The sequence below is a fragment of the Globicephala melas genome, chromosome 10 (genome assembly GCF_963455315.2).
Source record: "Globicephala melas chromosome 10, mGloMel1.2, whole genome shotgun sequence".
In the NCBI taxonomy this organism is placed as follows: domain Eukaryota; kingdom Metazoa; phylum Chordata; class Mammalia; order Artiodactyla; family Delphinidae; genus Globicephala; species Globicephala melas.
The window spans coordinates 78056329-78070044 of NC_083323.1; the positions used below are offsets into that span (position 1 = coordinate 78056329).

The window sequence follows — 13716 nt, forward strand, 5'->3', positions numbered from 1 at the left end:
CTATCTCCCTGAGACATCACTTAGAGACCCTTCCCCCAGCATCCTGGAGCTGTCCTGTGAAGGTGCTCTGGTTGAAGTAGCGCCCTGAGGGGCTGCTGCCCCACACTGGACACCACCCACGTTCCCTTTCCCACTTGCACAGAGAATGCCTCCCTCTTCCTTATCTCTGTACCTGGTAGGTTCTCCTACTGCTAGAATTCTCTCACTTTTAATCATCTTTCTCTGTTTCTCCTCTCTTTCACCTGCTATGCTGTTAACTCTTCAGTAGCCAATGCTGTGTCTTCTCTTTGTATCTCTGGGCTCCACGTTATACCTGGCATCTAGCAGTTGCTCAATAAATATCTGTTGGAGTGAATTGAAATGAAAAATATTGACTTAGGCGGTTCCCTGACTGTCTATTGGTAGTTTGGTCTGTTTCGGTAACCAGGACACAGTAACTCGGAGCTTAGGATAGACTAACAGCCCTTGGACATACCATGTGTAGAGTTTTAATCTGGATTGCGAATATCTTGTTCTCTTTTATGTCCAAATGTGGGTCTTTACTGTTACCCATATTCTGTCGAATCCTCTTAGAATGAAGTAACAACTTCAAGCATTTAAATTCTTTGTGAAACTCAGTCTCCCAGTACAGTAACTAACTCTCCTTCCCAGATACAGGCCTTCTGCAGGTTTGGTTAGCATATACTATAGATTCGTTTAAGATTTTGGTAAAAATATTGAACAGCTCAGAGATATTATCAGAACCTGTGACGTACCCTGGAGGTCTCCATCCGAGGAGACATTGATTTATTATTCACCACTCTTTGTGTGTGCTCAAACCTGTCTTATTCTATCTTGTATGCAAGGAGATCCTGAGAGAGTCTGATAAATGTCTTTGTTAAAATAAAGATGTCATGCATCTATCACATCCCGTCTCCTATTAACATGTGAATTAGTCAGTTAACTCCCTTTTTGTGAACCCCTGTTGGCGCCCAGAATCAGATTCTTTTTCCAGGGCTCACAAATAGAATAAGTTCTAAAATTTTGTCATCATTTCATCTTAAGCTCACTTGTCTATAATTTGGAGAGTTCTTTCTCCATCTTTTAGACATTTAGAAAACTCTCCTAATTCTAGATTTTTGGTGATTTCTCAAAGCTTAGATTCACTAGTGTCAGGTACCATGTGAGAGGCTTTCACACTGCTACCTCATCACTGCAGTGGTTCCCCATTCAGCAATTAAAAAAACATATTTTGGCATCTACTTGAATTCACTTAAAACACCAGGCACTCTGTCCTAACCAATTTCCAGATATAATCTATATGGATAACATCTGCATATTTTCAGATATGATACATATGGACACAAAGGTGACTCATGCCTACTATTTTATATCATTTTGGAAGGGGAAAGGAATGTATGTTAATTACCTCATAAAAGTGTGGTAATATAGTACGGTCGGTTGTATTCAGTGATGCTTTTTACTTTCCAAATGGTTGAATAACAAATAAATTAGAAAAATAATAGGTCTTTTGTTTTCTTTTTAGAAACAGTGCTATTATTTGTAATCCAGAGTTATGATCTAAAGTATAATATGTGTGGGAATAGTCAAATCCATAAGGGTTTTAGTTTATTAGGTGTCTTTCCTTCTCTGTATTGCCGTTTTCGTAATTAACACAGTGAGGTGCATCTTTTAGATTGACAGGGTCATTTCCATCTCTTCCTCTACTCACACTCACAAGACTTCTTGTGGGAGTTTGCTCCCACACCAAGCAATTCTCCGACACCTGCTGGGTGTCCTAGAATTCGATTCAGTCCTGACACTCCCTACCTGGAGTTAGCATCAGATCCGCCCAGGGAAGGGCTTGGTTCTACATGATTGCCCCACTTCAGACACCAGTCGCAAGTACTGGGTCCCCAGGTTACCCCCATTTATGTCTGACCTGGCTACAAGTTGGGGGTTCCCAGAACCCCCTCCTCAGCTTTGATAATTTGCTGTAATGGCTCACAGAACTCAGAGAAACACTTATGTTTACCAGTTTATTACATAAAGAAGGGTATGATAAAGTGTACAGATAAACAGCCAGGTGAAGGGATGCACAGACTAAGGTCTGGAGGGTCCTGAGTGCAGAAGCTTCTGTCCCTGTGGAGTTGGGCTGCATCACTCTCTGGGCATGTTGATGTGTTCACCAACCTGGAAGCTCTCTGAACCCCATAGTTCAGGGAATTTTATGGAAGCTTCATCACGTAGGCATGATCGATTATTAACTCAGCCTCCCTCACCTATGCCCTCCCTGAGGATGGGGGTAGGGCTGAAAGTTCCAAGCTTATAATCGCACGTGATCTTTCTCGTGACCAGCCCCCATCCTGAAGCCATCCAGGAGCCCAGTAAAAGTCACCTCATTAGAACAAAAGACACTCCTATCTCCCAGGGAATCCAAGGGATTTAGGAGCTCTGTGTCAGGAACCAGGGCCAAAGACCAAGGATTAGAACAAAAGGTGCTCCCATTGCTCTTATCACTTAGGAAATTGCAAGGAATTTATGAGCCCAGTGCCAGGAACTTGGGGGCAGAGACCAAATATTAAAACAAAAGACGTTCCTAGCACGTGTATCACTTCGGAAATTACAAAAGTTTTAGGGCCTCTGACCAGGAGTTGGGATGAAGATCAAAATATATATTTCTTACTATATCACAATATCACATATATATGTATATATATTTTTGAATACTTTTCTGGTTATTTCCTTACAGAAAATTCCTAGAAGTGGAATTTTTGGCCAAAAGTTGTATAATTTTTAAAGCCTTTGATACATGTCGACAACCTAGAGACCTTTCAGTTTGGGCACCCACCTACCACATGTGAGATTGCCTGTTTTCTCTCATTGAGATGGGTGTGAATGAATTTTAAATGAATGGCTTAGCTGGTCTGGAAAACTCAGCCTGATGAAGTGAGAAACAGTGTAAAATCAACCTCAGGGGGATGGGCTGTCAGGGAACTGCACCCCCGTTCCCCGAGGATAGGGACTTAGTCTTGTCCTTCTCAGAGCTCCGCCATCCTGAGCTTTCTGATTTCCGGCAGCTCTATCGGCCTGTGGGCGTCCTCTTTTACTGGAATGGGAGGGATGCTGTTCTCCCTTCTTTAGCTGGACGTGCCAGTCCCCTAGTTCACTGCCCTTTCCTCTTTCCTTCTGAATGAGGTATTTCACACTGGGCTCCTATCTTAAGGATCTTGGGGGTGTGCGCAGACTCATGGGTCTGTCAACACAGCTGTCTGGAATCTTGCTTTGGAGCCCTGGAGTTGGATCCCTCACAGCAATTCATTTTTCTAGGCTTAGTTAGGACCATGATTACTTCAGTGGGAATGAAAATTGAGTTGATTAAGTGACTATGACATTTAGATTCATATGTCCAAATAAAGCCTGAGATGTTTAAAATTCTGTAGGTTAAAGCTGTGTATGAATCAAGTCAAGTGTTTAGAATATGCATATGCCATCGCTAAAGTTGACTTTTAGATTCTTCATTGTTTTTGGCAAACAGGAGGTGTTTGTGTAGGAGAAGCAGATCAAGAGCATGAGAATAAAGATGTGGTATTACTGTTTTGGTAAACTGGGCTGGAGTCTAGACAGCTATAGGCAGTACCACTTAGGGTGTGTATGCTCTCCCAAGAGAAGAACCCTTCCCTATACAATTGTATCTTTTCTATAACCCTACAGACTCAGCTGGGGACATTCTGTCCTGTTTTTAAATTAAAGGCTACCTTCAGAAGTCTCTCTGTTGTGCATTTCTGTCTTAGGAAAGTGTTTTTTAAGATGTTGAACAATTAATTTCCCTTCTCTTTGTGGTTCTCTTTTTAGTTTCTTTGTTGTAATCCTAGAATTCAGATTCTGAGATCTATAGGAATTTATGTTAGAAAACATTTAATACAAATTCTGAAATGCTATGTTCTTTCTCATCCTTATAATTTCTGCTACAGCTGGTAATTGTGGATAGGTGCCCTGAAGATCCCTTGTGGAGTGGTAATTAACGATGATTCCTTGTGCGTAATCTGAAAATTTGGTTCCTGGTGGCACCGTAGGTGAGAGAACACAGTCATACCTGGTTTGTCTCAACCTTGACCACAGCCGCAGTTTCCTGCTCTCTTTCTAATCTGTGGTGGCCATAGCTCAGACCCACAGCGCTGTGGACTTGCCTCTAACACTCAGCTGCTTAGGAAGAGGTGGCCATGATACGGGGGGGTGTTTGCATCAGCCAGGGAGTGAGGGAAAAAGGGGTGGCATGCCTGTCTGCCTGCCTTCTCAGTGAGGCCACAGTTTTCTGAAGTAATATTGTATTGCATTTGCAGTGATTTCTGCAGATAGCAAAATTTTTAGATAGGAAAAAAGTTACACTCAAATGTACAGAATCACCTGATATTGGGAATCATTTAAAAATAATTGAATAACTTATCTTTTAAAATGATGGATTTCCTTTGTTTGTGCTTATGTTCTGTTTGTAGCTAATTCAGTTTTTGTTTGTTTTTACAGGCTAAACATCTTTTTGACTGGCATGAACCCATTCTACTTTCATGCAGTAAATGTCATTTTACACTGCCTAGTGACCCTTGTGCTGATGTACACCTGTGACAAAACTGTCTTCAAGAATCGTGGACTTGCTTTCGTTACGGCATTGCTTTTTGCTGTGCATCCTGTTCACACAGAGGCGGTGAGTGTCATTGGAACTCAATGAAATAATGAAGCAAAAAAGTGATCCTGGGCTTCCTGGTGGCGCAGTGGTTGAGAATCCGCCTGCCAATGCAGGGGACACGGGTTCGTGCCCCGGTCCGGGAGGATCCCACGTGCCGCGGAGCGGCTGGGCCCGTGAGCCATGGCCGCTGAGCCTGCGCGTCCGGAGCCTGTGCTCCGCAAGGGGAGAGGCCACAACAGTGAGAGGCCTGCGTGCCGTGAAAAAAAAAAAAAAAAAAAAGTGATCCTTTTCCCCTTTCGAAATCATGTGAATTTAAAGCTCTACTAAAGTGTTTATCTTTATATATAAATCATTCTGCATGACAGCTTTTCTTTCTGAATGTTCAAATGGCCTTTACTGCACCTTCAGGATTTCACACCTGTTTTTCACACCTGTTATTATTACAGGTGGCAATAAATGACCACAGTTCTTTATCTGCAGAAAATTTAAGTCCTAATGTGTTTTAAACAGCAAGGGGCATTTTGAGATACTTAACGCTGAGTCATTGTTCGTGCTCTACAGTTTTTTAACCTTTTCTCACTCTGCTTTATGTTTATAATATTCATGATGCACAGCTGTAAGTGCTAGGTGAGAGACTATAAAAAGTTGAACTAACGTTCCTCAAGTTAGACACATTTAGGAGACTTACCATCAGTTTTCCAAGTTATTTAGTATGAATTGTAGTTATTTGGTGGATAATGAGAAATTTATTTAGAAAATATAGATAGTTTAGATCTGTGCTCTTATTTAAAATATGGACTTAATCATTCACCAAGATGGCATCATCCAGCTAACCTTGTTTCACATCTCAATAACCACAGTTGGTGTATTTCATGTGTATTGCTAAGGGTGGATGAAGACTTTCCAAGGGGTATGTGGGTACCACAGTTTTAAAAGAATTGTTTCCAGAGGCTCGGATTGCATCCAGACACTTTCCTGCAGCTCACATCTGGGTCTGAGTGCACACCTGGGGGAAAGGTGTCACATTGATTCTCCTCTCCCTGTTCCCCTTTCACTTGCCTTTTTCTTATTTAAAGAAAAATAAGGAATGTCTTGCATACATTTACTATGCCCCAGGGGTACAAACAGGCACCTTACAATGAAACAATTTGATATATTGGTGTCAGCCATGTCTCCTCTAATTAAGGCATCATAAACCCAAAGTAGGGCTTCTTGTCTTTTTCTGTCTTTACATATTTCTGTGAGGAATGCAGCATGGCATTAGAAGTAGGCTGTGGTGGCCTGTGAGATTCTGGTTGTCATGGGGATGTATAATATGTTCATTTGATCTGACACAAGAAGTCTGATTTGGCCAATTGGCTTAATAATGAGAAATGGTTAGGCCATATGATGGACGTTTGCCACAAACAAAATTCTAAATCTGTAAGCTCAAGGTTTTGACACAAGTGAGAGTGATAAAGAGCGAGTGATAAAGAAGAAAATTATTTTATAAAAAATTACTTTCTTAAGGGTACTTTTTCCAGCCCTTTCTGGGTATTTTGGACTGAACAAGGTACCTGTAAGTGGAAGACTATTAAGTATAAGTAATAGTCCTTTGCAATTAAGTATAAGTAATAGTCCTTTGCAAAGTCTCAGTCAAGCCTTTTAGCTGTACTTCTGAGAAACTGTGAAAGCAAACGAAACTAATAACAGGTAACTCTAATGATGGGTACACTTCATTTATTTGCTTTCAGCCAGATTAAAGGAGAACCTGATAGAATTGTCTGCTGGTAGATCATTAAACATTATGCAAGATGATAGATCACCATGATTTTTCAAATAACTTGGGTGTTCAAAGAATTAAGTCACTGTATAACATGGCTACTTCTGTCCTCATTTATGTAAGCAGTGTTTAAATACAAAAGCTATGGATAGGACTGATGCCGCATGCTTTCTTATTCTAACAAAAAATAATATTCAGTCATAGATAACTGAATTTATTAAAAAGAAAGCTACAACTGTATTATTAAGAGGTGTATGTTTTATATTTAATAATTATTTATCATTTTTTCTAACTTACGATGTATTTAATAATTGAAAATAATAGTAATTGGACTAATAATACAAAATTGAAAATTAGCACTTAGGTGTTTTGATCACAGGAAATTTAAAAAATAAATTTAATTGCATATGTATTTTTACTACAGAGAGAGATAATAAGTAGAATATTTAAAAATGTAACTATAACACATTAAGAAAAAATGCTGAGGGGGAAATAAAATGGAAATATGAGTTTAAGGGGAAAGGGTGTAAGATGTCTATCATTTAGAGAAGAGCCTGTTCATATTTGTGTAAGGGGGACATGATGAGCTTCAAATTGCTGTGGTATGTTTCAGGTGCATTTGGTGCATTTAAAGGAGTAACATTATGGCGTTATTTTAAAATGTCAGTTTCTAAAATGCACAGGAAGTTAGATCCTTTGAATTATTAAAATTATGATGAAAAATTTTAGATGTGAATTTTAAAAGATGAGAGCAATGCATAAGTTTTCAATATGATTGTTAGATGAAGAGAAATAATCAAGGACCACTACTCCTAGCCATATAGAATATATGACACCAGGTCAGTGGCAATGTTTTAATGTAAGCCCATCAACAATATTATGTTTCTGACAAATAATTTCATAAGTAGAGTTAAAAATTCGTGCTTAGAGTGTCTTGGAGAAAATTTTTGTAGGAAAGAACAAATGAGTAGAATAAGAATGGTCCTAATTCTGTGCTTGCAGAGAGGGAGAGCCTAAAATGCAGGTAATCTCGGGCAGTGTGATCATGAGCTAGCTGGAGTTCTAAGAAAAAAGGAAAATCCTGTTAGCAAAATGACCTGTAAGAAAGGGTTTCACAAATACCGTATGCTAACACATATATATGGAATCTAAAAAAAAAATAATGGCTCTGAAGAACCTAGCGGCAGGACAGGAATAAAGACACAGACATAGAGAATGGACTTGAGGACGTGGGGAGCGGGAAGGGGAAAGCGGGACGAAGTGAGAGAGTAGCATGGACATATATACACTACCAAACATAAAACAGCTAGCTAGTGGGAAGCAGCTGCATAGCACAGGGAGATCAGCTCAGTGCTTTGTGACCACCTAGAGGAGTGAGATAGGGAGGGTGGGAGGGAGACGCAAGAGGGAAGGGATATGGGGATATATGTATATGTATAGCTGATTCACTTTGTTATACAGCAGAAACTAACACACCATTGTAAAGCAGTTATGCTCCAATAAAGATGTTAAAAAAAAAAAGGTTTCAAGCAGCTTTTGTACTAATCGGAAAAAAAAAAAATCCATGGTAACACAATTATGGGGACAAAGGAGCCTGAGAGCTAGACATTTATTTGGGGAAAAATCTTAAAGAAACTATTTGCATTCACAAGGAGATGGGGGAGGCATAAGAAGGCAAAGAAATTTGACCTGTATAATAAACTATACTGGAAAGTAAAATCAAGAGACTGTTATTTAATTATAGATATTAGTTCAGGTTTCTAGAAAGGAGGGCAGAGAAATAGAGAAAAAGAAATGTGTGTTATGAAAACATAGTGATACATTATTTAAGAAAAAGAAAAACAGACCATAGTGTGATGAAAGAGGAAGTTAGTAGGTTGTGTCTCCTCTTTGTTAAACAAGAACAAAAATGAGACCATAAATTACAGCAGGAAGGATGGAGGGCTTAACTTGCGGGGGGAGGGTTTAGTGTAAACATGTTGATATGATTAAGGATTTGCTTTCTTAATTACGTAACCAACAAATTGTTAAACGAGTGCTTGCTTAGTACAGGCCCTCTGCTAGGTGCCAAGGGGGTATGTGGGTGGGGAGTGGGGTCCCTACCCACAGTTTGTTCATAAGCTCCTAGAAAAGCCAAAGAGCGTACACATAAATACATACAAGACAAAGCAATATGTTGTAATAAAACTGGATAAATATGGAGTAATAAAACTCCAGCGAAGGGAAAAATTATTTCCAGTTTAAGTAGAGAGGAATAAATTCATTTAGTTATGTAATTTTTCAACAAATATTTGAGTGACTATAATACAGTCAATCAGTGCAGGGCTATAGCAGTGAATAAGGTAGACCTAGAGCTTTCCTCATTGAAGGCCTTGTGATTCTTGGGTTTCCTGACAGTATATTTCTTGGGAAATTTATGTTTTTCTGAATCCCGAATCATGAGAAAAATCAGAGAAATTGGGGAAATGGGGAAATCATTGTAATTCTCCTATGAGAATTAAAAGTTAACAATCATCATAGAGACATTACTGTTTGAAGGAATGCACTTCTGTCCAGTCAAAAGCAAGAGCAGGAAATGCTGACACATGGAGTTGAAGGTTAGGGTTGACGTTTCCACAGCTGGGACAAGAGTACTTAGGAGAAAATTGGTCATGATCTAATCAGCCAGTTTGGCTTTCAGCTGTTGCCATGTGTTAAGTGTGTGTTCCTGGCTCAGTCTGCCACCAACAGAACTCATTTTGCAGGTAAAATAATTAATAAATATAATATAATAGTGATAGTCCAAGAAATAACAAGTTTTGGGGGCAAATTAAGTCCTTACTTGGCAGTTTCCACATGTGATTCTGTTAAGCCTGCTAGGAGATCTGAATGTTACATTATTTGAATTCTACTCAATTATGTTCACTGATTTTTTTCAAATATTTGAATATTTGTTAAAGGAATACGGTTCCCAGGTTACAGCTACCTGCTTGGTGATGGAAACTTGAAGCTTAAGGGAAGAAATACATGCTCTCCATCTCTTTGTATATTTGACCATGTCCTTTTGTACTTCCCAGCACCCTAGGTTCAGCCTGCATTGTCACGGGATCAAGCCCAAGGGGTGACAACTTGATGTTCCATCTTTGCTTCTTGTTGCCCACTCCCACCCCCTTTTCATTTATTCCATGCTCTCATCACTTTAACCTCCCCTTCCAGGAACACCCAGTATGCTTTCAGGACTCTCTTTCCTCTGCCTGGAATGCTTCTGCATTCCCTCTCTGGCCCAAGATTCACATCCCCCTGTCTTGAGTTTCCTGAAGTCCTCCTTGCTTGACCTTTAAGTCTCAGTGAATAAGGCCAGCCTTTCCACGAAGCCTTCCCAGATCCTACAGTCCAAATTAATGCCTTCAGTCTTCTCATGGCAGTGATTTCTCCCCTTTACAATACATGCAGTTTCCTTGTAACCTCTTAATACCCTCTTTGACTCCTCACCAGACGTTAACTGCTTGGGGCAGGTTTAATCCCTCCAGCTGGCATAAATACCTGGCAAATAGGAGGCACTTGTTAAATGTTTGTTGACCGGCGTGAAACATGCAATTACTGAACAAGATGATGTTGACAAATTGACTCACCGTGTGGCTAGTCTGGCCAGATAGTAGTTGATGACAAGCACCTTGTTTTTAAGACACTAACCCCCTTGCCGCAGAGACCCCAGCTTAACAGGGATACAGAGTAACTGTTCAGTGACTGCTTGGTGGTTTGGAGCTGGCAGCAGAGTCTCTCAGTGTTAGCACTGACATTTCAACCCCCGCTCTGAGCTTCTGCTCCAAGGGACACTCCATTCTTCAAATCTGGGCGCGTCCAGCTGGCACACGCTGCTATTGCTGCTGCTGTTTCCCGGCAGAGCTAACTGACTACAGTTTGAGAAGCAGGGCTTCAGGCGCCTTGAAGGCATTAGTTATGCCTGCCTAGCTTGTGATTGCCTCATTCCAGCTTGCCACACCCAATATCAGCTTGCCAGTCCTGCTGTTGTCTGGGTTGGCCACAGCAGTAGTGCTGTGTTGGGTGTCCCCCTGGGCCCAGACGCCTGGGCCTTATCCCAGGACTTTGTTGCTGGCGAGCTGGGCTCTCTGTTTAACCTCCCAGAGGCCTTGCTGGTGATGCCGCGCTCAGTGCTCAAAGGGGCGGTGCCTGTAGCCTGAGCAGGCCTGGGCTTCACAAGTGAACCATGTGCAGTTGTTGCTTTATGTACTGTGAGTCTGAGCTGGGCCTTGACACCGAGGTGAAACCACACTGTCACTAATAGACATATTGGATTATCTAATAAAGTTAACATAAAATATCATACATGTAAACCTTAAAGTAAAAAGATGGTTTCCATACATCACGCAGAAAAACCCGTCTCACTGTTAAGAGTCTCACCCCCTTTCTCTGCAGGGAAAAGGAAGAAAGAAGGGCATCAACAATTAGTGGGCACTTTGTTACTTATTACATCTTACTTATTACAACAGTAACGTGAGTTAGGGGGTATAATACTCATTTTAAAGATAACAAAACCAAATCTCAGAACTTAAAGATAACAAAGTTGAATCTCCCTCAGTTGGTTAGGGGAGCCTGTATTCAAGCCTTGGATGGTCTAGCTCAGCGGTCCCCAACCTTTTTGGCACCAGGGACTGGTTTCGTGGAAGACAATTTTTCCACAGACCTGGGGTGGGGAATGGTTTCAGGATGATTCGAGCACATTACATTTACTGTGCACTTTATTTCTGTTGTTATTCTGTTGTGATATATAATAAAATAATTATGCAACTCACCATCATGCAGAATCAGTGGGAGCCCTGAGCTTTCAGTTGCTACTCACTGATAGGGTTTTGATATGAGTCTGCAAGGAATTGATTTATTATGGTCTCTGTGCAGTCAGACCTCTCTGCTAATGATGCTCTGTATTTGCAGCCGCTCCCCAGCGCTAGCATCACTGCCTCAGCTCCCCCTCAGATCATCAGGCTTTAGATTCTCATAAGGAGCGCACAACCTAGATCCCTCGCATGCGCAGTTCCCAGTAGGGTTCGCGCTCCTATGAGAATCTAATGCCTCCACTGACCTGACAGGGAGCAGAGCTCAGGCAGTAATGTGAGTGATGGAGAGCGGCTGTAAATACAGATGAAGCTTCGCTCACTCACCTGCCGCTCACCTCCTGCTGTGCGGCCCGGTTCTTAACAGGACACAAATCACTACCATCCGTGGCCCAGGGATTGGGGACCCCTGGTCTAGCTCCATGTGTGTGTCATTGCCTCTCCTTTATGACTGCAAAATTTGCTTATTATATGAAGAGATTTATAGGTATATTTCCCAGAAATCTATTTTCCACTATTAATTGTTGATTGATTCTCCAACACACCATGGGCTTCACGTCTTCTGTGATTCGGGTAAGGCTGTTTTCTGTGCCTGAATGTCAAGTCTGTTTATTTCCCTTGCGAATTCTTCCTCATGTGTGACCTTTTCTTTGAAGCATTCTTTGAACCATACCCCGTTTTTTTCCTTTACAGTTTTATTTCCTGGATTTCAAAAAATTAAGAGAAATGTACACGTTTGGAGTAGTGAAATAATACAAAGATTTATAAATAGCCATCTGTCCCCACCCTTCTTCCATTTCAGTCCCTTTCTGAAGTAACACAATAAAAAAATAATTTCAAGCTTAAAAAATGTAGTGACCATACACTCTTTATCCAGAGTCACCAATTTTTAACATTTTGCAGCAGATGTTTTATCATCCTTCCACTCTTTCTCCTTCAATATATAAAAATATTACTTGCTTTCTGAAGCATTTGAGAGTAGGTTGAATAATTCATGCTCCTTTACCCCTTAATAATTTCGTTGTCTATTTTCTAAAACCAAGGCCATTAGTCACTGTTTCTTTTTAGCCTCTTTTAGTCTTAAGTTTTGAACAGTCACCAGTCTTCAGTGTCTTTCTATTATATTATTTATATCTTTAAATGTAACTTAAAATTTATATTAGGAGTATATATAATATACAGTGTTATTAATATATTTGTCTTAATATTGTAATTGACAGTGGTTTATCATTTATTGCTGTCCTTATTTATTATGATGTTCAAATTGTTGCATATTTGGTCAGTGGGAGCCCATTGTTACTGGCTTCTGTGTCCTATTGACATGTACCTGTCATTTTTTGAGCACTTACTTTCTGACGTGAGACGATGATCCAAGTGCTCTTGTATCTCCTGAGTCTCAACCCTGGAATCAGCTGCTTCTCCAAGGGGCCCATGTTCTCTTTAGTGGATAAATGGCCTGTGGTTAGTGTCAGGATGGCTCTTTGCTACTGGGGTATTTTGCTTTCAGACCCTTTTGGTGATGTTGCTAAGAAACACATAGACGCATACATGTACACTCACACATAGTGATGGTGAGTTCATACTCCTTCCCATTCTTGTCTTATTTTTTTCCTAGTGCTCTGTAAACATCCTCTGTTCCATTAGCACTCTGGTGCCCAAAGACTAGCACAGTGTCCAGAACTCAGTCATTGCTCAAAAAAATATTTTTGAAAAAAACCAGTAAATGAATATACTTTGATGCTGTGAATTGATCTTCAATAGAAGAAAGGTTAAAAATGAAGTTAAGCATGAAAATCTTGCCCCTTCCTTCCTCTTTTTCTCCTTCTTTAAAATTATTGTTAAATATAACCAGAAGTGGTTAGTCATATATCAGAATTTAAAGAATAATGTGTTTTCTAATTTATTATTCCTTTCATTCCTCTGAAAACAAATAACATTTCTGTAATGCATTTCTGAAAGTGGTTTTCTGAGGTTTTTATTTTTTCACACTTTCTAGGTGGCCGGAATTGTTGGCAGAGCTGACGTGTTGGCATGCTTGCTGTTTCTGTTAGCCTTTCTCTCCTACAGTAGGTATGTATGTCTAAGAATGCCCTTATCTGTTTACAGTCATGCTGTCCCCTGGGAGTTTCTGGGGTGTGTGTGTGTGTGTGTGTGTGTGTGTGTGTGTGTGTGTGTGTGTGTGTGTTGACTCTGAGCTCCTGCCTGAGAGAGGAGGGAGGCTTCTTGGCAGTGAAATGCCCAGTGAGCTTCCTGGAGACCTGGGATAGGAAACCGTCTCCTTACCAAAAGCTAGGCTGTTCTCTCTTCCAGCCGCATTCTGAACCATGTCATAGCCTTTTAAAAGGACTGCTCTCCCAGTGCTGGGAAGATAAGCTCTTGCTTCTTGATTTCTCTTACTTCTAGTTTCTTACTGAGAATGGAATTTGAAATCTTAGCTCTGAGCCAAAATATACTGGGTC

At 40.5% G+C, this 13716-nt stretch overlaps 1 protein-coding gene across 4 annotated transcripts in view; it reads left to right on the forward strand.

The window, feature by feature from the left end:
* Positions 1-13716, forward strand: part of TMTC1 (transmembrane O-mannosyltransferase targeting cadherins 1) — a 263380-nt gene that overhangs the window by 12791 nt on the left and 236873 nt on the right. For 3 of the 4 annotated variants that reach the window (XM_030830461.2, XM_060306111.1, XM_060306112.1), the window contains exons 2-3: positions 4504-4681; positions 13254-13327. In XM_030830461.2, coding sequence (XP_030686321.1) covers positions 4504-4681; positions 13254-13327 — 252 coding nt within the window. Of the gene's footprint in view, positions 1-3986; positions 4056-4503; positions 4682-13253; positions 13328-13716 lie in introns of those variants that run through there. The other variant, XM_060306113.1, reaches the window with a different exon arrangement.